The sequence below is a fragment of the Dufourea novaeangliae genome, unplaced genomic scaffold (assembly GCF_001272555.1).
Source record: "Dufourea novaeangliae isolate 0120121106 unplaced genomic scaffold, ASM127255v1 scaffold125, whole genome shotgun sequence".
Lineage (NCBI taxonomy): Eukaryota > Metazoa > Arthropoda > Insecta > Hymenoptera > Halictidae > Dufourea > Dufourea novaeangliae.
This window is the reverse complement of record NW_015374020.1, coordinates 3,950,668-3,974,876: the sequence shown is the minus strand read 5'-3', so window position 1 is coordinate 3,974,876 and position 24,209 is coordinate 3,950,668. Positions and strand designations below refer to the sequence as shown.

At 45.8% G+C, this 24,209-nt stretch overlaps 2 protein-coding genes across 2 annotated transcripts; one reads left to right on the top strand and one right to left on the bottom strand.

Moving 5' to 3' along the window:
- Nucleotides 1-5,483, top strand: LOC107189054 (protein jim lovell-like). Its single transcript, XM_015577487.1, has 5 exons — nt 1-218; nt 509-946; nt 1,018-1,120; nt 4,169-4,599; nt 5,200-5,483. The coding sequence occupies exons 1-5, from the start codon at nt 39-41 to the stop codon at nt 5,410-5,412; spliced, it is 1,365 nt and encodes a 454-aa protein (XP_015432973.1). The 5' UTR covers nt 1-38; the 3' UTR covers nt 5,413-5,483.
- A 1,159-nt stretch (nt 5,484-6,642) lies between these two features.
- LOC107189002 (neither inactivation nor afterpotential protein C) lies at nt 6,643-20,309 on the bottom strand. Its single transcript, XM_015577429.1, has 23 exons — nt 20,096-20,309; nt 19,849-20,030; nt 17,512-17,616; nt 14,688-15,076; nt 14,523-14,613; nt 14,346-14,441; nt 13,839-14,024; nt 12,975-13,163; nt 12,476-12,675; nt 11,908-12,248; nt 11,634-11,844; nt 11,423-11,564; nt 10,875-11,336; nt 10,276-10,565; nt 9,884-10,143; nt 9,638-9,712; nt 9,270-9,451; nt 8,985-9,187; nt 8,465-8,565; nt 7,769-7,962; nt 7,482-7,684; nt 7,300-7,390; nt 6,643-7,216 (listed from the first exon to the last, which is right to left on the bottom strand). Exons 1-23 carry the CDS (start codon nt 20,307-20,309, stop codon nt 6,890-6,892), a joined length of 4,734 nt encoding a protein of 1,577 aa, XP_015432915.1. The 3' UTR covers nt 6,643-6,889.
- Between the last annotated feature and the right edge of the window lie 3,900 nt (nt 20,310-24,209).

Here is a 24,209-nt window from a genome sequence, read left to right as displayed (position 1 = left end):
ATAAGGTTGCGATAAAGGTGATACTTTCTGTTTGCGAGATGTCAAGTCAGATATGCCTAAAATGGAACAGTTTTTTGAACAACATCGCGACCAGCTTCGAAAGCCTTTGGGAAGAGGAAGGTCTGGTCGATGTTACATTGGCAAGTGATGGACAGTGTCTTACGGCTCACAAAGTGATCCTCTCGGCTAGCAGCCCATTCTTCAAAAAAGTTTTCCAGGTCAGTTATTTTTTTGTATTTATTTTTCGATACGCGTTCGCGGTTCCGTTGATGTTTGACAGCTGCTCCGTTTGTTGAAATTCTTCGTTAGATTACTCAATCGGTATGAAGTGACAAAAAGAAGAGAATTTTAACGAATGTAAATCTTGAGGTTAGTTTGTTTAAAGCGGGAATTTTGATATTTTGTACGTGCCTTCGAATAATTACCGTCCGATATTCGTCAGTCGTTGTTTTATTGTTGATCTTTTCCAGTAATCTTAACATTACTCTTTCTTCACTTTTGGTTGCAGACAAACCCATGCCAGCATCCAGTTATAATATTGCAAGATGTACACTTCAGTGAACTAGAAGCCTTACTTATATTTATATATAAAGGAGAAGTGAACATAGAACAAAAAAACTTGCCTGCTTTGTTGAAAGCTGCAGAGACTCTACAGATTCGTGGACTCTCTGGTGGAGATATATTTGCAAAAGAATCGTACAAGAGATTAGCAGAATTAGAGCAGGCTGTGGAAGAGGAGGCAGCAACTGCAAAAGATGAAACGCCAAAAAAAAAACAGAAACTTAAGCATCAAAATAATTCTATTCTCGAAACTGTGTTGGCACCTAAAATATCACAATTAGAAAGTGCCGATGAATCGACAACCAGTGATCAGAGTGGAAAAGATGGGGATTACCCGCTCCAGAAAAATGTAGAGAATCCAGTTTATCATCGTTTGGAAATGAAGGTATATAACTTAGGTTGTCTTGCATGTTGATTCAGATATGGAACATGCAAATTGAATCAATCGCATTTCAGATAGAACCATTGGAAACAGTGGTAGATGATCTTCAGAAACAATCTGCAGTGGATAAAGATCCTGTAGAAAGATTGGACACTGGACAAGTCGATGGAAGCCAAGGTGAGTAGATGAAACATTATATTAACACTGTAGAACCAACTGTAAAATATGGTTAAACATGGGTGTGTTATTTTTGGAATGTGTTACAATTCCATTTCCTGCAGTTTGTATATATTTTATGCTCCACATGTATATGCATTTTGTTTCGTTTCATCATATATTTATAAATCTTATAGTGCAAAGAAACAAAAATTGGTGCAAGCACTTTAAACATCTATGTGTAATGCTCTTATATCTGAAGGGTTAATTCGTTTTCGATCAACATGTCGTGGGAATTTATTGAAGGTGTACCATTCTATGTAAGTGCTATTACTTGCTTGGAAAAATCTCTATACGATTCTTCGATTTCGTTCGAGAAACGTATATCAAGATCTTCGGCGCGGATGTATACGCGTTTGAAATTGATAATACCTGTGAAATTACGGGGATGTATTTCTGATTCGAATCTAAAGTCATCGAGGCACCGTGTACTCTCGATTATTGTGTATCGTTTTGTTTTTGGTCGCTTGTCAAATCGTTCAGTTAGCTTTGATCGTTACTTCTGCTTTATTAGATTGGTGTGGCACGTATTTCTTTCGTTTTTTTTTTGTTTTCGTTGTTACGTCAAGCGAATCGCTAGAGAAGAGGGAAGCGCTTGCAGACAGCCGGCTATAAAAACGGTAAACACGATCGGAAGTTCTAGACGGCAAGACGAGGGCAATGTTAATTTATCGGGCTGCACAAGCACCTAAATCAGAGAGAAAAGTAATTGGATCGTTCCGTTTGTCGCTTGACGCGAGAAGTTCCGATGTTCTGGTACTCGGGAGCGTGGTCTAGACACGCGGTGGTGCGTCTAGACGGAAAGGTACACGCGTATGCGTGACAGAGGAGACAAATGGAATGATACGGACGCGATCGATCGATGAAATGTTTAACGCGGTATTAAACGAATCTCGTGGAGCCTTTGCTTTTACTGCTCGGTGCGATTCGCTGCGACCCACTCATGCGTCAGGGGGATCCGTGTTTAAAGCAGGCTGTGCTCTGATGTGTTGTGGCAGGGTCTGGGAACAGCCCTGCTGAAGACATTTCCGGTTTATCTGGGTTATCCGGCCTAACTGGATTCTCGGACGTGAAGCCGCTGCTTTATGCGTATCAGCAGCTACCTTACGCCGATCTTCTACCGAGTCCGGAGATTATCTCAACCTGGGCATCCTCTCGACCGATGGATCATTTGGCCTGTGACCTTATGAAGATCCTCTTCACCCCGGAGGAGAGGATCCTCTGTAACGTAAACGGCAAGATGGGCAAACAGCAATTCGATAGTAACAAAATACATTTGATAAGAGAAGTTCTGTTGCACTTTAGTGGTATTGCACCTAACAGCGTCGAATGGGAAGAGACGTGGAAGAATTGCGTAACGAAAATCGACACTAGTAATAGGGGCTTGAAAAGGTATCTGTTCCAGAGACGGTCGGTTTACACTCAATGACTAGGGCGTTTCAGGTCAGGAGCAAAACGGAAACGTTTTCACTGGCTAGAATGAACCTTTTATTTTCCTCGCTGGATCCGTGCGTCGTATTTCCGATCGCATTGAATCATTTAGGATCGTCTTGGATCAGCCTCGATGTTTCCACATCCTTTCTTCTTTCGTGGATTTTCAATTATTGGACGGGGATCGTCGTGTGAATGGTAACAGTATACGATACGGGAGATACAAGGACTATTTACGCGATCGGAAGGTACACTGATACACGCGTAATAGGGTTACGGAAAAGAGTAGACTAAACGATTAGGAGGAGAAAACGATATTATGTATGGTCCAAGAGGCAGTAGGGAACGGAAAGCATTCCAGGCAGGGTCCAGTTAAGCTACACGGTTTCACGTTTTCCTTTAGGAGGCAAACAATCGAGTAATATTAAATTATCTATTCGAAATGAATTTCGTATCACTGTCTTTCAGTTCACAAACGTTATTTTTCTATCTTAGCAAGGGTAGCCGATGTCCTTCGGTGTCCTCGTTCTTTCTACATTTCCTTTTTCCTCGTAGCTCCGACAACGTAACATTCCTACCTTTTGCTTATTTGCAATGTCCACGCAAATATGCACGCTCGTCATAGACGATCTACATAATACATACTAATATTAAGCGCGCTGTGTCATAGGGACACGCGACAAGACCATCCTACAGTCGAAGGCACGGCATCTACGATCACTTGCATTATTGTACAAGCGCATAGTTATACACCTAGGTATACGTTTCTCGGTGTACTATTTACCGGTCAGATATGGTCGTAATTGAATTCGAATTATTATCTAGATAGAATATCCGTTGATATAACGGCTAACTTTGTTGGTAACGCGTGTGATTAAAAAAGAAACGCGAGTGAAGGTGCACGTAATTATCCGTTTCGCGCGGGAAGACGAATACGCGTCTTTAAATGCGATTTCATCTACGTTTCACGGAAACCAAGAAGCTCTTACGATGTAGTCGTATAAGATATGCTTGTAGAGTATTTAAAGCATAGTACGAGTGTCACGACAAAAGTTTTCACGAACGGTTCGCATCTATCGACGGCACCACGATATTTTCGTCCGGGTTTGGTGCGAGTAAATCGAACGGGCCCGTTCTCTTTCTCCCGCGTTTATTTGTCCACCTTTTTCATTTCGTTGTCAGGTCTTGCGAAGATACGATACGCTTTGAATTGACTATTCTTTAAAAGTATACGATTGTAGACGAAATACACATGACTGGTTGCAAATAAACCTATTTTACATTTTTAATTGTCTCGTCATTTCCCGGCGTTTCGCTGTCCCCATCGTGTACCGGAAAAGTGCACGGGGTTCGCAACGAATTTTCGTCTTCCCTTTGCCATCCAGTTATCATAAGGATAATATCGTCATTCTACGAATCCGTTGCATCTTCGATGAGATGTCTATCCAATTCCCGAAGAAAGAAGATCCTAGATGAAACACACACACACACATTCCCTGTCCGTCTTCCTCTTGCATTATGGCGACGAATAGCGAAAAACGAGTTGAAGTTGAAGTCCTGGACTGGAATTAATTGCAGGATCTTCGAAGCCGAACGTAACCGTAATCGCCGAGGCACGAGAGGTTGCCACACCTTCGCCCGAGCCACAGACGCGAGCTATGTATCCGATCGGGCTCGATGGAACTCCACATTGGACTGCTTCGAAAACCATCGAGGACTTCCATTCGCCGAATCATTCGTATTCAGAGTCGATGTCCGATCATCAGGAATCGAGGAACCTTCTCGTGGAACGGGACGGTAGCGTTCTTCGTGCTGGTTTCCCAGGTTGCACCGGAGGTACCGCTGGCAATTCCGAGTTTTCGGAAGAGACTGTGAAGGGTGCCGCGGCGTATCCGCCGTTTCCGTGTCCCTTCTGCGACAGGGCGTACACCAGTTGGGGCTTCCGACGAAGACACATCAAAGCGGTCCACACAATCTCGCCTTCCCTGAACTGCAAATGGTGTTTGCAGGTACGAGGGTAACAGGTGTAAGATACCTGTCTTGCAACCCGAGTTCACCCTTTTGCAAACCATATTCAACCTTTTGCAATTTCCGAAATACAATGTAATGAAAAAACGTTTAAAAAAAACGCAGTTAAAATTAAAATTTCGAACCACAGGTTATCAAAATTATCCACCCACAATCAGCGATCTATATAATTGTCTTTATGATAATTTCAGTAGGTTATTTATTTTCATTTATGAAAGGAACGTTTAATGTGAGTTTATAGCTGCTTGTTTATTAACACCCAAATATATATTGTTTATTTTCATTAATAAAGAGAACGAGTTCGATGGCTCGTTTCACATCCGCTCTATGCAACGTCCACTGGAATTATCACAAAGACAATTAGAGTGTTGATTGCTAGGGCGCATAATTTTGATCAGCTACTTTTTATTTCAGATATTGCAGGAGGTTGAATTTTGATTTGCAAAAGGATGAATTTGATTTGCAAAAGGTTGAATGTGAGGTGAAAAGTCAAAAATTGAAGGTGAAAATGTTGAATTTGGAGTGCAAAAACTGTAAGCGCGTGTCTAAAATATTAGAAATTGAACGGGATCGTGTTTCAGGTTTTGCCCACACATGCGGCATGGAGGCGACACGTGATATTGGCGCACAATCTCTCGGCGAGCGATGCACACAATGGTCTTTTGATTTTAGAGGAAGCTCACATGGTCTTACAAATCGCCCGCCCCACTAGATTGGACACTTTGGTCAACATAATTAAACAAAATTCTCAACAGATCAATAATCAGGAGAATCCACAGACGGATAAAGATTAAGATACTTCCCGGTAGCGTATCGTCACTGTACTTTGCGTGATATAATTAATTCTCTTTTTATAGACAGTTCCAGAAGCAAGACTGTATCGCGTTTGACGCGCCTCGAATCGTGTTCGATATGGAACGTGTTTATATTTAAAAATTTTAAAGAACATGACATTAATATGCGTTTAAGCGATTCTACGACGGTTTCGTGATTGTCAATGTGATTTGGAAACTAGAAAATTTGTTAAAAAATGGAATTGGTGTATTTTAGAAAAATACCTTGTTGTCCATGTTGCGACAGTTATTTTGTTCTTTTCAATCATTTTTTTATACATGTATATTGTTGTTATATTCTTTGTACATATCGCTTTTATAGTCATTACCGACGGCCAGTATCGCGCTACGTTGCGCACACTATTTTGTATTGTTGTATTAACAAGAGTTTTATATATTATATATATAAATTAACGCGTGTCAGAGACTAGTTTCGTTATTAATAAGAGAATGTTACGTTGTCAGCAGTACACGGAATGAATGAAATACTCGAGTTGTTTTATTTTTTTTTTATTTTTTAAAATACTCTTGACAATATCGTGCATCAGTCGATTGAAACTTTTATAAATATTTATTCCGTAAAAGTGAGGGAGTCTCGTGCTTTCAATAAAACCGATCGTGCAGCGTATAATTTTTTCGATAATTTCTTGCGGTCCATTGGTAATAATAGTTTGATTCTTTCGATAAGTGAATACCGTTGCGTGCGATAAGTGGGTGCGAAAGCGTCGCTTACAATTCATACACGAATCTTCGATAATTCATTAGGTCGCAACGAAAGTCCAACGCAATCGTGTATTGTCGTAATTTTATTGAAACCGATTGATTGATCCAAAGTATCATCGTTTAATTCTTGTTCTATTCGTTTGTTCGTTACACCGTTGGTCGCGCGATTCAATGTTTGCTCAGCCAATATAAAAAGAGTGATAAAATATTCACGTCGTTAGGGAGCATTGCTAACTGTTTGAGAAACATGGCACGGTTTCCAATCGAATCGTTCGATAGAAGTTATTGTACATTGGCGAAAGGTACGACGGGGCCCCTCGTGGTTGGCCCAAAGCACGGGGAATTACAAAAAGAAGTTCACGTCGGCAAAAACATCCGCGGCGTCAGAGTTCGTTTCTATGTTTGTTGAAAAACCGGAGAAGAAAAGCAATAGAAAATATACGTATGTACATATTTTGTGGACGAAAAGAAATTCTCTCCGAGTCAGCAACGACGGTGGATTGGGGTATCGGTCGTTCGAATCATACGAGTCGTGCATTTGTTTCCGTTGGGACAGCTACAGGTATCTTTCGGGCTTCTCTTTAGTTTTTTCTTTCTTTCTCTCTCTCTTTCTCTCTTTCTCGTCTCATCCTCTCGCGGTATTAGCAATTCCAACTGGTCCAGTTTTTGTCCTGGTTCGATACGCAAGAAGTTTTCGGGTTTGTTCGCTCGAATTTTACAACTCGGCCACATAACCCTCGATAACGATTCCTGGCGCAATCTCGGCGGTGGTGACACTATCCGTGGTAACGATGCCTCGATCTTCTGATCGATCCTCGCCCCAGGCTCCCTCCTTTCCATATTTCTCGGACATCCTTACCATCTCGTTTGGACTCCACTCGGGAGAATCTCGACGGCTTCCGCCGCTTTTATAAACGACGTTCGATTCGGTTTCGCGGTTCCCGCGAGATCTCGAACCTGGCAGTGGTGACGGAGAGTAGCTATCGTAGACGGGATTGCGTTTCATCGATGCTCGTTGATGACCCGTCTTCCTCAGCATCGCCTGTTCCAACGTTCGATTGTAGATATTACAATCCATTAACGAGTAAACACGGGTTTTTTCTTATTATAACAGAGTTGTCTCACCTGAAAGTTAAAAGGTGGCTCGTCGTCGTCTTCGTTACCCTCGTTGTTATTCCTGCGGCCTATCATTTGCATTTCCTGAATGGGATTGATGCTACGGTATAATAAGAAAAGCAAGGCAATAAATTTCATCCATTCGACTATTGTACATGATCTTTAGAACAGTAAACATAGCGCGGTCAAACCGATTAGGGTTGCCGGCGTTCCTGTTGACTTTGTCCTCGACGTCCCAATCGTTGCTACCGGTGTTCACGTTGCTTTTCCATCGAGGGTTCGAACTGTAGTGATCGGTGCTACGTGTCGGGGGTGGTTGGGTCTGATTGAACGGAACAGGTGGAGGCGGTGCGTGTTTTCTAGAGCGTATCGACCCGGTGCTGTCGTAAGTGTTCTGTAAGAAATATCGTCTTTCTCGTGTCGTCTTCTAATTGTACGAGAATCGCGTGTAATAGGGAAGACAGAGGATGAAACTTACTGAGCGAGGAGTATGAGCGTTAGCAGATGGTACGGGGCTACGGTTGCTTGAAGGACGCTGAATTCCGGAACTACCCATTCTGCTTTGGGCTGTGTCTTCCGGTGGACATTGAACCGGGGTGTTCGGGTCTCTTTTTCCCTCGGTGCCCGTGTGTGCCACTCGATGTGGCGAGTTCGTCGTTTGCACCTCGACGTCTGAAAAATGCAGAGCAATCCGTTTGGAGAGGTGAGTTCTCCCCGAGGACAAGCCAGTCGCCATTCGAAAGAATCGATCGTTATCCACTTACTATTAAATGCGATGATGCGATCGTCGTCCGCTTACTAATTACGTACTATCTTAAGAAGGACAGAGATTCTGATGAAAACGTAACGAGTCCGACGAAGCATACAGGGTGACGAGGAAAGTTTATCGGTTCAGTAACTTTGTCTTTTGTTTCTTTTCTTTTTTCTTTGTTTGTTTTGAAAGTTCGGTAATCCATTGTCACGATTCAGAAGCGAAATCATCCGGCACACCCTGTACACGTGTTCGATCCGACTCGGACGCGTATAAAAAGAAAGGAGATCGCGATATTCGATGTTCACGAAAAAATGTCTAAAAAATGTAGTTGCTTTTTCGCGAGGACAAAGAAGTCGTACTATCGACGAGTGTCAACGTCGCTGCGTCCTGACTGGATGAAACAAAATGTGAGATAGGCACCTCTGGTACGAGTGTTCCTGATGGCCCAAGGCACCGTTTGTCTCCGTAATGGCGCGTCCCAGGCCTCGTGCTCGTCGTCAGACGCCAATGACGACGCGGATCTGCGAGAACGTATTTCTCAATTGACGCCAGAAGTCTCCGAAAAGAGGTCATAAGCGACTCTTACTTCGATAGAGACGGCATACAACGGAGAACGAAAAACAACGATTTATATATACATACATACATACATACATACATCGAAAAATGGTGCATCCGCGATACTACGAGGCTTTTTCTTTATTTAGCACAGATATTAGTTACCTCCTTATGTATTTTTGTCGTACGAAATACATGTAGGACGACAATTAGTAAGGAACATGTCACGAGACAGAGATCTACGCGACGCGACGGCTATACATAGACGGGACACGATGAAAGAGCTCAATGATGGATGATATGTATCTACGGTTTTACTTAAAACGATTACGCTCGATCAACGGACGTTACGTGACGGAAGAATAGAGTAAACTCAACTCACCCGACACCTTTCAGTTTCCTAGAACTCTTCATGTCGAGAAATGGTAACTCGTTATAAAAGTTGAATGGTAACTTGTGCACTTGGGGTGGTTTCAACTGGCCTAAGTACGAAAGTGACGAAACGTTCGGGTCGATTTGGTTTATGGACACGTGTTCATTCGTCGCATCCAGTGTTGCTACTATCGCTTGATTGAACAGATGCACCTGCCCGAGAAAAAATTTCGTTCGAGCTCGTTATACGTGCTATTATCGTGAAATCAGGATCGTTTCTAGTGGAAACGCTTACTTGCTGCGAGAAGTGCACGAGGTCTTGATAACGGGCTGCACGGTAACGTAGGAGGACTTGGAATATGCTCTTCGACCTCCATTTGCTGCTGTAGAATTTCATCATGTCCATCGTCTCCGGATCCATCGGGCCCTTCCCTAGAAGAGGTGCCATTTCCTTCCTCACTGCGTGACCCCTGTACGCTATTTTTCCATGAAACAGAACACTCGATCAGACGTACATAGATATTTCGTTAACCGATTCGATCGATCCACGCGAAAGTAGCGTCCTAAACCATCAGGCTCGTCAAAAATCAAATATCAATCTCACCCTCTCCCGCCCCACCCCTTTCTTTCTCAATCTATCGGTTCCCTTCTCGTTCACCCTACCTTTCTGTATCATTACCGCCGCCTGATCCTCCGATATATCCACCGTCTCCTTCCTCTTTAATGACGCTTGCTTCACTGAAACAATACCCGTTAAATTTCCCGTAGCGGATGAAAAAAAACAGTACGAGCCTCTCGGAGGGGGGGGGGGTGAAAAAAGAAAAAAAAAGAAAGAAACGAAGCGACGCGTCGGTTAAGAAGAATCGGCTCGCACCCAACGTTGTTTCTCTCGACGAGCAATTTACCTACCGACTTCTCTCTTCGTTCCCGTGATCTTCGACGCCATGTTCTTCTTCGCCAGGAACGCTCTCATCATACACTGAACCTTTACGATCTTTTTCACCTGCGTCTCGTACAAACGCGACAGATATTCCTCGTTGTAGTATTTCAGGAAGACCTTGGTCTTCCCGAGCATCCAACCTTCCATTTTCAATCTGATCAACAGCAGTCGGCAATTCTCTTTCGTTATTTCGACGTTCTCGTCGAAATCGAATGCCAGGAATTGGTACCTGGATGGGGACACGTGTCGATGAAACTTTCGTATGGAAAAAAACGCGTCCGCGAAGCATATTTACACCAATAATAATAATACTAATAATAATAATAATAATAGTAATAATAATAATAACAATAATAGTTACCTTCGAAGGAATTCCTGAAACGACATTCTGTAGGGATAACCCCGTTGTCTGGCTTTCGCGGTGTCTAGAATAGCCAACGCTCGGATCTGTTGTCTGACGACCTCTCTATAGAAGCCACGAGGCGCCCCCTCGAGGTCCGACCTTATACACCTGATGAAGTGGAGACCACCGCTTCCGCTACCTCCCGAAAAGTTCTTAAGGATTTCCAGGCTGGTGGATTTAAACGTGGCCGCGGACGTTCGCATTTTTCGCGTTTGCGAATATTGTCCCCGGGACGCGGTGTTGAATCTCTGTTTACAAAGCAACGATCGTCGAGCGAATTATCTACAGTAATCTCTCGATGAGTGCGACGTAATCGAGTCTGCTTCGGAGCGTTCATGGCAAGGACGGAAAGGTTTTCAGCCCTTTGTAAATTTGTTTTCTACCCGGAGCCGAGCCTCTGCTTAGCTTCTGTTTATTCTGTTTTGATTAATTCCAGCTGGGTATCCCCCAAGTGATGGGAATAAAACCGTGTCGCCTTCATCGAGGTTTCACTGTATTCTCGTTTCTCGTGTCGTCGAGAAACCAAAGTGGGCGGAATGATTATTAAGTGAACTCACCTTTGGCTTGGACGTTTCTTGCATCAGTGCGCCCCACTTCCCTTTGTTGGTCTTCTTTTCCGTAATTTTCGCGTGCTCCACCACGATCGTCAAGTTTCCAGACTTTGTCAGCCTGTTCGTGAACATCTCCTTCACGATCACGACGTTCGATTGCCGGAACGTTTCGATCATTTCCAGCGGCATAAAGTCCCGATTTTTCTCGGCCATTTCGCTGGCATCGTAGACCAATTTCCCTGTGTAATGCGCGACCGTGAACTCGTGCGAGCTCACCGGTTTCACGTAGACGTTGTCCGATTGTTGTTCTATCTTGGTCAGAATGTATTGGTAATCGACAAGGTTCTTCGACGCGTCGTCGATTATACTGAACAAGCCCCTGTCCTTGCTCATCAGCTGATCGATCGCGTCTTTGTTGTCGTAGAAGTGTAAACGTTGCATCGGTATATCCTCCTCCTCTTGCTCTTGCTACGGACACGTATCGTCGCAAACAACATAGGTACATGTTCCCATCGTTGATCTTTACCCGAAGAATTCTGTTTCGCGAGACTTACCATTTCCCATGCGAACAGCCGTTGATTGTAATAGCACTGCATCTGTTCGTTCATCGTGTTCACTATCAGTTGCTCGAGCCGATTCGCCGTGACGCACTCGAATCCGAATAGATCCATCACGTTGATGGTGTACTTGTCGCCACTGAAAATGGCAAACGTACCTTAATTAAGCGGCTCGCGAACCCCTCTTGATGCCGTTTTCGAAACTCACAATAACGCGCGGGTAACCGTGAACTTATGATTGATAGTGTTCACTATCCAGTCGACCAGCCGCTGGTAGATCGTGTTCGCCAGCACGTCTCTCGCTTCTTTCGCCTCCTCGCAGGTGTGCTTTCTGCGCACAACGCTGCCGTTTACAATCGCGCAGTAATTCACCAGAGCCCAGGCGAATTTTTTCTCTTCCAGATTTAGAAGTTCGGCCACTAGACACATGGTAGAAAATGGTGGAAATGCTGGAAAAACTGTAGTTTCTGGTAGGTACGTACCTTTGTTGGACGCGTCATTGTTGTCCATTTCGGCGTCGCCGTTGTTACCTTCCACGAATCGAATCTCGCCCAGAATCAGGATCCCAGCCAGTATCTTCCAGATCGTCTCGCAATACTCCTCCATCTCTAAGATTCGTAGATTCTCCTTCAGTTGATCGAACTTCATCACGTTGCCACGGGGATCGTTTCGTACTTTGAACGATCGTTTTCTCTCAGTGCCCTTGTCGCTGATTCGAAGATACCGCATCCTTCGTCCCGCTGTTAGACTGTACTGCTTCAGTTTGCTTATCGAGTCGAGGCCGTCGTAGAAATAGTAGAACACGTGAAAATTCGATTGATTTCTGTTGGGAAACGCATTCCTCGTGACTACCGCGTCTAATCGATAAACGCGTGCGATTAAATCTCGATACCATGCTCGTGACGCGGCCGCAATTTTCTATTCTAATATCCAAGCAAATTACTAGCTCTAGCCAGACGCAATTGTCAGAATTCCGGCACAGGCAGCGTTGTACGATCTACACTGACGGATAGGCGTAAGCAACGAATTCTCGTATGCGATGTTAATAACCTGTCCCGTGTAGAAACCCGCCATTTCTCCAGCTGGTACAACCAAAATATGCCGCCGGAAGCTTTACCGGATGAGCCGTAGGTCGTTTGTATTTGCAGTATGCATCTGGTCGAGTTCGGATTCAAAGGTGTGGCCGCGTTGCTGAACGCGTGAATCACTTTGATCGCCCGCAGTAATCTCGCCCCGGTGTCTTGTAAGCTCTGAAATCGTACTCATGAAACAATTCATCCCTGTTACGTTTAACCCTTTAAGGACGGCGAAAGTTTCTCGTTTCTTCCCATTTGACCGACGTAGGCGTCACATACATTATTATAAACTGTTAATGAACCAAATTTAAAGTTTTTTTTCATAGCTATAGTTAATGTACGAGTGCATTCAAGGTGCATATAGGAACTCTGTAATGAATAGAATTCGGTCGCTGGGAACGGTATGAGAGTCGTTGTAATGCACCGACGCTGTACCAGAAGGGTTAAGTTTTGTTTTATCGACGATCGATTACTTTTCCGAGATACATGAGGTGTTGTATCAGATGCATCATGGTCGTCGTTTTCCCCGAATTACTTTCGCCCGCCATTAAAATGTGCTGGGGCTCCTCGTTGTGCAACACATCCTGATAAGCGCTATCGGCCACGGAATACACGTGGGGCGCGTTATCCGATCGTGATTTAAACTGATATTTCGTGTGGTACTGCAACGCCAAAATGGGTGAATATTTACTGGACAGTCGGAGAAGGTTATATCACAGACGAGATATAGGAATAGACCTAACATTCTATGGGACTTGGTGTTCCACGAAAATCACGCTGGTTCGAGCTCACCTCTACCTCAACGACTGAAGTTAGCATGGAGGGGGACTCTGAACTTAAGTAATTGACTGCATACCAGTGAATGACCATTAGGCAAGAAATGTAAGTTATAAATTTAAAAATTATTAAATATTTATAAGTGGAGCGTTGTTGCACTTTTAATATCTCATATTTTTAGTTTAGTGTGTTAACACATTACTTACCGGTAGCCTATTTATAGACTTTTAACTTCCTGTGCTCATAAATAAGGAGTCTATTAATTTACCCTTGAAATCACGATAAGAATAAGTAATTATTTTTATAAAAATTTCAAGAAAAATATATGTAATTGCAATTTCAACACCTGTTTTATTGTTATAAATAAACACATTCAAGTATTAATCCAAAATGTCCACAAATTTAACAATTCGGTCATTCACTGGTTGGTTTACCTTAGTATTGAAGTGGTACGGGGGCTTCTGACGCCCCCGAAGCAAGGGACAGAAAATTACATTGCATTTTAGGTCTATTCTTATATCTCGTTAGTGGTTATATCCTATCAACGGTCTACCGCTTACGTCAGATCCGTATATGTCCTGCTGTTCGTTCGGATTTAATATCAGAAGAATTTCGCCGACGAAACTGTGGAAATAACCTTGCCTCAGTCTCTCGTGGAGCTCGTCCAGTACGGTGTCCTCGGTCAACGATTCGAGGGCGGCGATGTCTTCCATGAACATCGGCTCCAGAGGATCCGTCTGATGCGTCTGTGTTTCAAACAGAGATGGGCACAATTTTATTCGAATAATACATAGTGAGAAGTAGCAGAATCTAAGATCGTCGTCCTGACCATTAAACAGTTCATGAGATTAAATAATTTTAATGATAAAATATTATTTTATGATAAAAATTGCAGTTACTACGTTCAATCGAGTAAAAATAACGAAATATTTTTTTCATCTTTTATTCGTCATTCGAAACTTTTTATCGAGATAATGAATTTGACCATCTCTGGTTTCAAGTATTCGCACGCTAGGAATCTAATTACCACGCTGCACACGAGACTTACTTGTTCGTTCGAACGTTACCTTTAGGAAACCCTTTCGGACCAACACCTCGGCTCTTCTCTCGAGTTTACCTTTCGCGCAGGCATCCATCATTAATACTTTGAGCTCTTGCGCCAGCTAAAAAATCACCGTTCTTAGATTTTCTCGTCAATTCTCTCGACGTACTGGTGGGGTCACGTGTAAATTTTATACAATTACCAGGTACTCGTTGTCGGGTAACTCGGCTAGAAATGGGTGCTCGGATATTTCCGCCATAAAGGGTCGATTGTCGGGATTTTTCTCGAGGCATCTGGAACAAAACGAAAAATTGTCTATCCACGTTAGCGTTATTGAAAAATTGTGTATCAGGGTGCTAGAACGTACTCTGCGATGAAGTCGTTGAAGTTTTGCGACCAGTTGGACGGTCTGTATAAATTCGGGGGCGGATTGCGAACAATCTGAAACAGGGCCCTGGTCGGGTGCATATCTTGAAAGGGTGGCTTGCCGTCGGCCAATTCGATCGCTGTGATTCCGATCGCCCAGACGTCCGCTCGACTTCCGTAACCGTCGCTGCTGCTCCCTTTGCTCAACGCGACTTCCGGTGCCATCCAACAGGGCGAACCCACGCAAGTGTACCTCTTCCCCATTTCACCTTGAATCGTCCTCGACAGCCCGAAATCGACCAGCTTCACTTCACCTTCTCTGGTTAGCAAAATATTGCTGCCGCGTATGTCGCGATGCATCACGTTGTTCTCGTGGAGATACACCACTGCCTGAGGGAAACAACATCTTAACTCGTTACGCGGTCTATGAACCCTCGCGAGCAAGCTCGGTTTCCGCTAGGGGAAAAACTGACGTAGAAGAAAAGTATCCTACCAGTTATTAAATTTATTTCAAGTCCTGATATAAATGTTAAACCGAACGTTAATTTGGCATAAATTCCAGTAACTCCCAAAACTAAATGGTAGGAGGCAACAAAAGGGGGGAGGGGGGTGAGAAAGAATCGGAGAGAGTTTGCGATCGAGTACCCTCGGTCAAGCTTTCTTCTCTTTGGATTTCCCTTAGCCGTGATTTCGCCGGCAGTAGACACACCGGTGCCTGGTTCTTCGCCAGCATTTATTTCGCGTGTAATTTGCCGGCATTAAACGTCAACGTGGCCTGATTTACCGCACGAGCGACCGTGGACGAATCGCTACTGGGCCCATGGAACACGTACCAACGCGAACAAGAAGGAGAACTCCGGGGAGACGAAGAAGAAGGGGTTGCGTGCACTTTACGAGAAAGGATGCTGGAATGAACGAAGACAGAGAAAGAGAAACCGATCCCATAAGGGAAGTAGATGGGAGGGAAACGAAGAACGCGAGAAGAGTGCTGCGTGCGCGTATGCTCGAAAAGAGTGGACCCCTGTGAGATGATTTAGCGACAAACTGCACGACGCGTAAACATCGCTGGTCCACGGGGAGAGAAAACGCGTGGTCACGTTCTCTCCGACGATTTCGTTCGATCGGAAATGAATCGAGAAGATGATCTTGAAAAATCATGAAAAAAAAGAGGTGATAAAAACATTCTTGATCGGACTGCTAATAACAGAGTAATCTCTACCGATCACGATTCGTGGTTCAACGGAGTTCCTGAATTCGGAAACTTTTATGGTAGAGGTGTGCTGGAACCAGCGTGATTTTTATGGGACACCAAGTCCCACGAGATGTTAGGTCTATTCTTATATCTCATCCGTGGTATTATACGTCTATGACCGTACCACATTTCTCGAAAGTTACATCGACTCGATTCCCCAAGTGGTAACATCGATTGAAAGTTGATAGGTCGATAGGTAGTATTCGCAGTTACAGACCATGGTGGAGATTCGAGGGAATCGGGTTCGCGGAGTTCCCACGGCGAGGATAATTAGCAGAACCCATCGATTTTACGCGGTCCAGTGTTTTTGCCGAGAGGTATCGGGGATACGAACCGCGGATCGGTTGTGTCCGAGCGGAAGGGTTATACATATATACGGCACGACGCACGATTCGAAACGGAAACGGGCGTTCTACCCTCGGCGCCGTTCACGTTTGACGCGTAAATGACACCCGTCCACTCAGATGTCCAGAATCGTTTTCGTTTTTTTTTCCTTTTTTTTTGTGGCATCCAATCGTTTCCTTCGCCGATTCGTTTCCATTCCGCGGAGTCGCGGCGGGGTAGTTCGTGCAAGAAACGGGTGAACGGAGGAACGTTTCTCGTATATACGATATTATGGTAAATTATATTCCGCGAGGAATAGGGGAACGGGAATTATAGAACATTACCTCATTGTGTCCGAGCGAATCGTTTCCCTTATCCTGTCTAGCGTGGTTTTTTTTCTCTGTCTTTTGCGAACCGTTACGGAATAAACTCTCGGTTCTGCATCTCGGGAGAGATCGCGAGTTTTGTCCTTGACTGTAACGCGCGGGGCATCTTCGTGGATACACGAGAGAAACGCGGGTACACGTTGTAGGAGAACGGGACGGAAGTCTTCGCCGGCGTTGATCTTCTGGTGAACGCTGGTTCCCTCTCTCGAGATGGCTGCGCGAAGATCGGAGAAGGGCCGAACGAGTGGGGCAGCCTTTCATTTGCGAGCAGGTTAATTAGCGAGCCATCTCGCCTGTCTTATTTGTAATTTATACGCCGTAGAATGCGGCCCATTGACGCGCGCGTCTCCCGCGATCCTTCCACGTTCTCCGATTTGGCGCGCACGCGAACGCGAATACACGTACTTGCTAGAATACCGGAGAATCGAACGTGTCATCTCGCCGCCGGAAGACCCTTTCCGACGGTGGCTATCATCCAATGTTTCGGTTCGCGTAATGGCCCGAACCGATTTGCTTCGAATTTACGTTTTATCGCGTTTCACGGCATTTCCTTCCTTTTGTCGATTCCTCGTAATCTCCCCCTTTGCTCGATCCCGTTGGAATCGAGTGATATCGAAAACTCGACGTCGACTCGCGCCGCCTATGCACGGATCGGAATGACACCGAGAAGCAAAAGCGATCTCGAAGGGGCATACCATCGGGTACAATTACGTTATAATAACGTCTTCTCCCTTGGCTATTTACTCCCGCGACGTTTAGTTCTTTCGTTGTTTCCTCGGTATGTCTCGTGGACGGTACTGGGTCATTTCGCGGGGATAACGCCTGGACAATAATCGAGAGGCGTTTGTATTTTAAGAATTTACCTTGATCACTTCCCTCAGAATGTAACCTATGTGTTCCTCACGCAGCTTCTTGTCCATGGAGATGAGACCGCGTACGAGGTCCATCGCGGTTCCGCCATCGCACAGCTGTAAATCGAAAAATCAACAGAATTACGTTCCGTGGCAGTGTAGGAAAATAATAGCTTGCAGGAGGGACTTAAACCGGTATGATTTCGATACCTATATTACGCCATCAAAGCTATATCGAAATCGACATATTACCGATCACCGAAATAAATGCCGATATTTTTTGGTTTCTATAAGGATAGGGCTTATATAGGGTTATATAGGGTGAAGGTACAACAGAAAATACCGGTATAATACCAGTATAATACCGGTATATTATGTTTCGGTCGAAGTCCTTGGCTTGCAGTGGCCCTTGGGATCGCGGAAGCAATTTAGATCTTACTACCCGGGAGGGAATTTCATTTTACGTAATTGCTCGGGATCTCGACGTCTTGGTGCTGATTTTAACGGACAATGTCCCGCGTTCCCTTTTCAATCTCGCGCGGATCTTAAGTTTAACATTCTATAATACCAAGTTGCTGCGTTCGACGGATACGGTTTTCGCCGGCAAACGATTCTACATGCATAGATGAAGGGGCGTCGTACGGTTATCGGGTACACACGAGCTTCAAGCGGAATGGGCCAGCACGCGATTGCATTCTTTCGTGGGCCCCAATGAACGCACAACACGAAAACTTCTTCGTCCACTCCGGGACGGTTCTCGTACGTGCCCGTAAAATTCTCCCGTGATACGATATGGAATACCGTCGGCGATAAATCATCGCCACATTGTCGTTGCCGCGTCGTTTCTCTTTGCCAAACCGTCCTCGAACTCGAGGGTTCTTTCTCGGTGCATGGCCTTGCGCCGGTAAACGTTTACGAGCTATTTACTGGAGTCGATCGATTTGCAAAATTCTTGTTGCAACATTCTCGCTTATCGTGCGACCTGTTTGTCTGTTTCTTTTTTTTAATCATCCAGGGGAAGAGTCGAAGGAGAGACGGAGAAAATCTTGCGTCCAGGTCGTTTTTTAATCGACCACTTTCCCACCAGTAGCGAAACGATTCTTTCTCAGTCGTTTATTTACAACGTTCGTTTAATTGGCCGCGGGAAATATATCAAACGACGGAATCGGAGTGCCATCCCCGATGTTTCGATCACTGGGCAAAATAGGCAAGCGTGCACGCGTTAGCGTTAAATCGTGTATCGACGCTTTGCTCGAGATAAGTAATAATATTTCGTGCGCACCGCGGAGGTCCACCCGTAAATTAGGGCCGCGACGTGCCGGGGCTCACCTGCGTACACGAACGAGTTTAATGATTGTTTAATGGCCGCGCGTGTCGTAAATTATCCGTGTATTCGACCGTCTCAAATGCTTGAAATTGCCTCCGGGTCCTGGCATGGGTACGTACAGCAACTCTTCCCTCGCCGCTGCATTCGTTTTCTCTTTTTCCTTCTTTCTCCTTCGTCTCTTTCTTCTCCTTCTCCTCCTTCTCTTGATTCTTCTTCTGCTCCCTCCGCCCCCGTTCTCCCGAGCCCTCACCCTCACCCTACTTGTTCCGTGTCTGTTCTCGATCACCGAGCTTTTCGTTTTTCCTTCGGAGAATTACGATGTTAAAGGAGCGCCGCCACGGATATGCTTCGACGTCGATCGTCGTCCCGACGCGATATCGCTATCGATATAAATAACTGGGATGCCGATCGTGACAATAATGATGCTCGTCCTCGTTCGTGTCCAACCCACGGGCGAAAAATCGTTCGAATGTACATATTTAATTTAATTTAATTTAATTTAATTTAATTTAATTCACACTAATACAACAAATCATCAAATGGAGTATAGTGAGATATAACAATTATAAGAATAGAATTCAAATAGATATAAACTATACATTGGTACTTGACCTAATAATAATAACTATTCTACCCTATCGTAGAAAACACTATGTAATTCAGACCTAAGTTTATATACATATATATTAGGTGAGAAAATGTCAATTTTGTCGTTTCAATTATTTGTTAATGTGCAAATTCTACCAATTCGGTCTGTGTTATTGAAATGAGAAAAGAGGGGAGATAGTCTGAAGAGCATAGGTGGGTCATTCCACGCGAAATCGGACACCTTTGGGAGCACCATTTCGGATTTTGTTCCAATTTGAATATGTTGTAGTTTTTGTCGATATATAAACGTATCTCGAGGGATTTTTGAAAATTCTTAAAATTGTTGGTTTTACTGCTGTTTGAAATTAACCTATTATACTTGTATAATATAACATATATAATATTAGAATTTCTTCGTTGACACGTATGCTTACCTCCATGATGAACCATACTTGATCGTACTCGGTCTTTTTCCCCGATCTTCTCCGATAGATCCCGTAAAAGTCCGGCAGATTCGGATGAGTCGCCAAATCTCGTAGAACCTTGTACTCTTCGATGATCGACGACTGCGAATCGGCAGTCAGCTTTTGCACCTTTACTGCGACCTTTTTGTTGTCTGTAAAATCGTCCGCGGAGTCAGTGCAAGTGCAAAGTGAACCATTTTGATTATTATGGACATACCAGCGTGTTGATCGATAGCTTCGAAAACGTCCCCGCAAACGCCTGAACCGATGCATTCTCTGAGAAGATAACGTTTCCCGGGATCTTGGATGCTGTCGAGGCGTTGAAGGGTGGTTCTTCTGTCGTAATCTTCATAATCACCATCGTCGCCTCTGCTCCCTCCGCGTCTGTCGTACTCTCTACCACCCCTTTTCCCGTACCCATAATCGTTCATTTTACGAGCTTACAGCGTCGCCGCCTGAAACATTGTGAAACAAATATTGCTCGTTCTTCTTTCCAGCAAATATAGTTGAGAGATGAAAACGAGGGGAAAATCGCGTGCGTTTAAAACGACGATACGAATAATTGCGATAATTGTTCCGGGAGTAGGAAAAATAATGAATCAAACAATAAAACTTAAACGGTTCCGATCGAGTCGCATCGAATGAAAAGAAAAAAAAAATAGTTTCGCTCGATGCATCCACGGTGCTCGACCGTCGCGAGACAAAGAGTTCATTAATTTCGTTCTCGTTTCCAAGGCCTGGAGTGCTCGTCGATGGAGCGGTACACGAAGACACGAAGAGGTCGTCGCGCACCTCTTCACGTTCACGGGAAAACAGGACCAGCGGAGCCGGTGCGGTGCCTCTTTCCATCCGTGTTCGAACCGACGACGACGGGAAGGTCGAGAGAATGACTCTTCGAAGCGAACGCTCTACCGGATTTTTTTACGAGAGGCCAGGTTCGGCCGGTCGAGGGTTTCACGGCGCATCGGCACAAAGGTGAGTGCTAATTATATTCTTTCTCGAGTGCCGCGTGAACGAGTGGTAATCGCTAATTAGTAGCTCGCTTCCTGAAAGCTTCGACGAGGGATGCCTAAAGCCGCGGAAAGATATCCTTAGTCGACTCGAGATCGTGATTCATCCGTCCCTCTCGTCGATCTCGTGCATAGGCGTGCAACGGAATTTCGGACGTTTTTTAGAGCCTCGGAGAGTTGTCACGCCGAGTTTCACAGCGTACTCGTGCGCGCTCGTATGTATCGACGAGTCGTTAACCGTGGCACGAGGCCAGCTAACGACAGAACTTGCGGGATTTCTGTCGATTTCAATGTCTGGACTGCGGTGCGGATTCACGTTTCGTCAGACGAAACTGGCGGCAGAAGAATCCGACCGATAATTCGATAGAATGATCCCTTATTCGATAAAAAGAGTCGACTTCCATTTCCAATATACCACGATGAGATTTTGATTTTCCATATCGAAACGGAATCGATTCGAGAGAGCTTGTCTCGCGGGACTCTTTCCATCGTCCATGTCCCCCAGCTGGTACTTGTACGGCTGCGGCAACGCTGCAAGGTAATACATATCCCATTTATCGGATCCCACGGATTGCGTAAGAGTATTTAATGGGTTACGAGAGAGTCCGTGGGTAACGGGTGGCTCGGTTAACCGCTTTACCAAAGACACCTCCACTGGTGGACGACGGTTCTAGCTACGTAAACGACCTCTTCTTTCTTCGATGCATTCCGTAGCTTATCGTGCTTCATGAACGGCGATCGTGCCAAAAAACGATACTTTGTCCCTTTTACCTGTATGAAATGTTGTATTTCAACGTAAACGTTGCTTTCGAGATCGTCCATCGCTGGCGAAAGGTAAACCACCGTTTTCCACAGAATCGGGATACTCCGTGGTCCGCCCGAGGACACGGAACGGTGAAAAGGAAAAAAAAAAAGGGAAAATGGTTGGTCGGAAGGAGAAAGAGGGGCGAGAAATGAGAGAGGATTCGCGTCGTTAGCCAATTCATTTATTCCCGGTGGGTCGGCGCTCGTCCGGCATAATCCGTCGATTTGTCGGCGCGACGTGTCTCGTGTAATGCTGCTTCCTGCCCGGTTCTTGCCGCATGTAATCGAAGAGGGAAAGGGAAAGGGAGAAAGGGCGCGAGCGAGAGGACGACGCGACGCGTCGCTGACTATATGTGAACGAACGTACGTAAGAAACTCGGTTTGATCCACGATGTCCACGCGGTGGGCTCCTCTCTGTTCGGCCTCGTGTATGCGATACGACGGTGTGCGCTCCTCCTCGGTACGTTCAGTTTTCTCAGGCGGTCTCCCCTCTAACCGTCTCCTTTTCCTCGTTCCTTGGCCGTGTCCAGAGTCCCGTGCAGGTTTATTGGTACGGCAGGGCGTTAAATTATTGATGCTCGACCGCGCGTCGCGAGAAGACGAACGAGAAGAAAGAGAGGAAGGGTACCATGGAGAGATGGGGGAAGGGGGATGGGTAAGGACGGGTCCTGTGATTTCAGAAAAAGCTTTCCGTGCCACTCGGTCCAATCGGTTCTTTCTCTCCGATCTTCGCGCACGTCTCGCCGCGTTCCTCTTTCATCTCGGCCTCGACCGATCGCGAACCTGTGCGGGACTCGGAGCTCTTTAAAAGGGAAGGAGCGTGGGGGCGACGAAACCGCGCTTGTTGTGGGAAAGTTTCGCGACCGGAGTCGTTCGTGGGGCCGATCGTGGCCGAAAATCCAGGGGCTCGGTTCGATGATTCTCGATCGCGACTTGATCGATCGTTTTGAGACGACTATTCGTCACCGATATATCGTCCCCTTTATCAGTCTCGATGACTTATCGTTCTGGAATAGGTACCACGGTCCTTGTTCTTCCATCCACCTCGTAGCACCTGTTTCTCCCTCCCCCCCCCCTAGGTTCTTCTCCTTTCGCTCCCGATGAGACTAAACGAAGCGAAACGAAAGAGGGGCTCGGGTGTTGAAGTATCGAATGCGTTCTCTTCGAAACGAGCTGTGGGAAAGTTGATATTCGTTCGCCGCACAGGGGTCCCCCGCTGTAGCGGCGGAATGTTAGCACCGCGAATCCCTGGGAAGAAGCAACGGCAGCAGCAACAGCAGCAACGGTAGTGGCGGTGGACGACGAAGAAGAAGAAGAGGAGAAAGAAAAAGAGTCGCAGAAGCCGAAAACGATCGGCAGCCGACCGGTTCGGGCCGGTTGAAAAGGGTTCGACACTCCTTTCGCCGGAAAGTACGGTAAACCTGGTGACAAGTGACTCGTTCCACGGCGTTTCTCTTTCCGATCTCGGGAACGGAGTCCTTCGTCTCTGGCCTCTGGCTGGCTGTTCGCCGTGGAGTCGAGGGCGCGCGATTACACCCGGAAAAACTAGTAGACGATACCGATCGCGAAGTCGGAACCCTCTCTCGATTCGGCGATCGGTTCGTACGATTTGATAACGGGCGCTCCGTCGCGACGCGGTTCGGTTCGACGATGGAAAAAGTGGTATCGACGGGCGGTCGCGTATCGTCTCCCTCGAGGCGTTGACGATACCGAAGCTCGATTCGCGCGAGCGACACGAGGCTTCCGCTTCTTGCACAGCGGATCCTTCTCTCTCGTACCTTTTACAGATTCCCGAAGATCGATCCTTTCGGCAGATAACGCGGCGGCGTCGACCACTTTCGGATTCCGTTCGGCGAAGGTGTCGGTGTTCTCGCGATCGAGCGGGGATCGCGAAAAATCGCTCGTTCCTCCGGCCAAGTGAGGCGGTCGTACGTTATTTCCGTCAGGGGGTTAATCGATACCGGGAATCTCCGCGCTGTTCTTCTTCCCCGAAGCTCATGCAACATTTAACTTTCCGCTATATTCTTCTCGGGCTCGCGCTTGCGATTCCCCCTCCTCTTACTCCTCTCTCTTTCCGTCTTGTCTTACCACAATGTATCTCGACGTTTTTTCCCCCCTCTCTCTCTCTCTCTCTCTCTCTCTCTCTCTCTCTCTCTTTGTTTCTTTATCTCTGTCTTCTTTCACCGTCTCGTTGGAAATACCGATACGTCGGTCGAACGACCGTGCGCGTCCGTCTTCGTCGTTCTTGCTCGACCGAAGTTGGCTCGAGACGACACCTGCCTGGATTTACCTCCAATACCTGTACACCGCTGCGAGACGAACGCTCTCCGCCGCCGCCGTTCGGCTCGCTCCTCTGTCCCGGCCATTCTGTGTTCACGGGTTTCTCTCTTTTTCCCCGGTCTCCTCGCAAAACATCCTGAAACACATGTTCCGGCACCTCCGAGACGCGCACCGTGGAACGTAAAGCACCTCGCGTATACACCACCGTTTTTATTTTTCGTTTCTTTTCAATCGTTC

Excerpts from the sequence above, each read along its gene's own strand:
- LOC107189054 (XM_015577487.1), top strand. The coding sequence starts at position 39 with ATGTCAAGTCAGATATGCCTAAAATGGAACAGTTTTTTGAACAACATC. Across the intron at positions 947-1,017 it reads ATCATCGTTTGGAAATGAAG|ATAGAACCATTGGAAACAGT; the intron begins GTATATAACTTA and ends ATCGCATTTCAG. Across the intron at positions 1,121-4,168 it reads ACAAGTCGATGGAAGCCAAG|GATCTTCGAAGCCGAACGTA; the intron begins GTGAGTAGATGA and ends AATTAATTGCAG.
- LOC107189002 (XM_015577429.1), bottom strand. The coding sequence starts at position 20,309 with ATGAACGATTATGGGTACGGGAAAAGGGGTGGTAGAGAGTACGACAGA. Across the intron at positions 20,031-20,095 it reads AGCTATCGATCAACACGCTG|ACAACAAAAAGGTCGCAGTA; the intron begins GTATGTCCATAA and ends ACGATTTTACAG. Across the intron at positions 12,249-12,475 it reads CGGGTTTCTACACGGGACAG|AAATCAATCGAATTTTCACG; the intron begins GTTATTAACATC and ends GTTTCCCAACAG.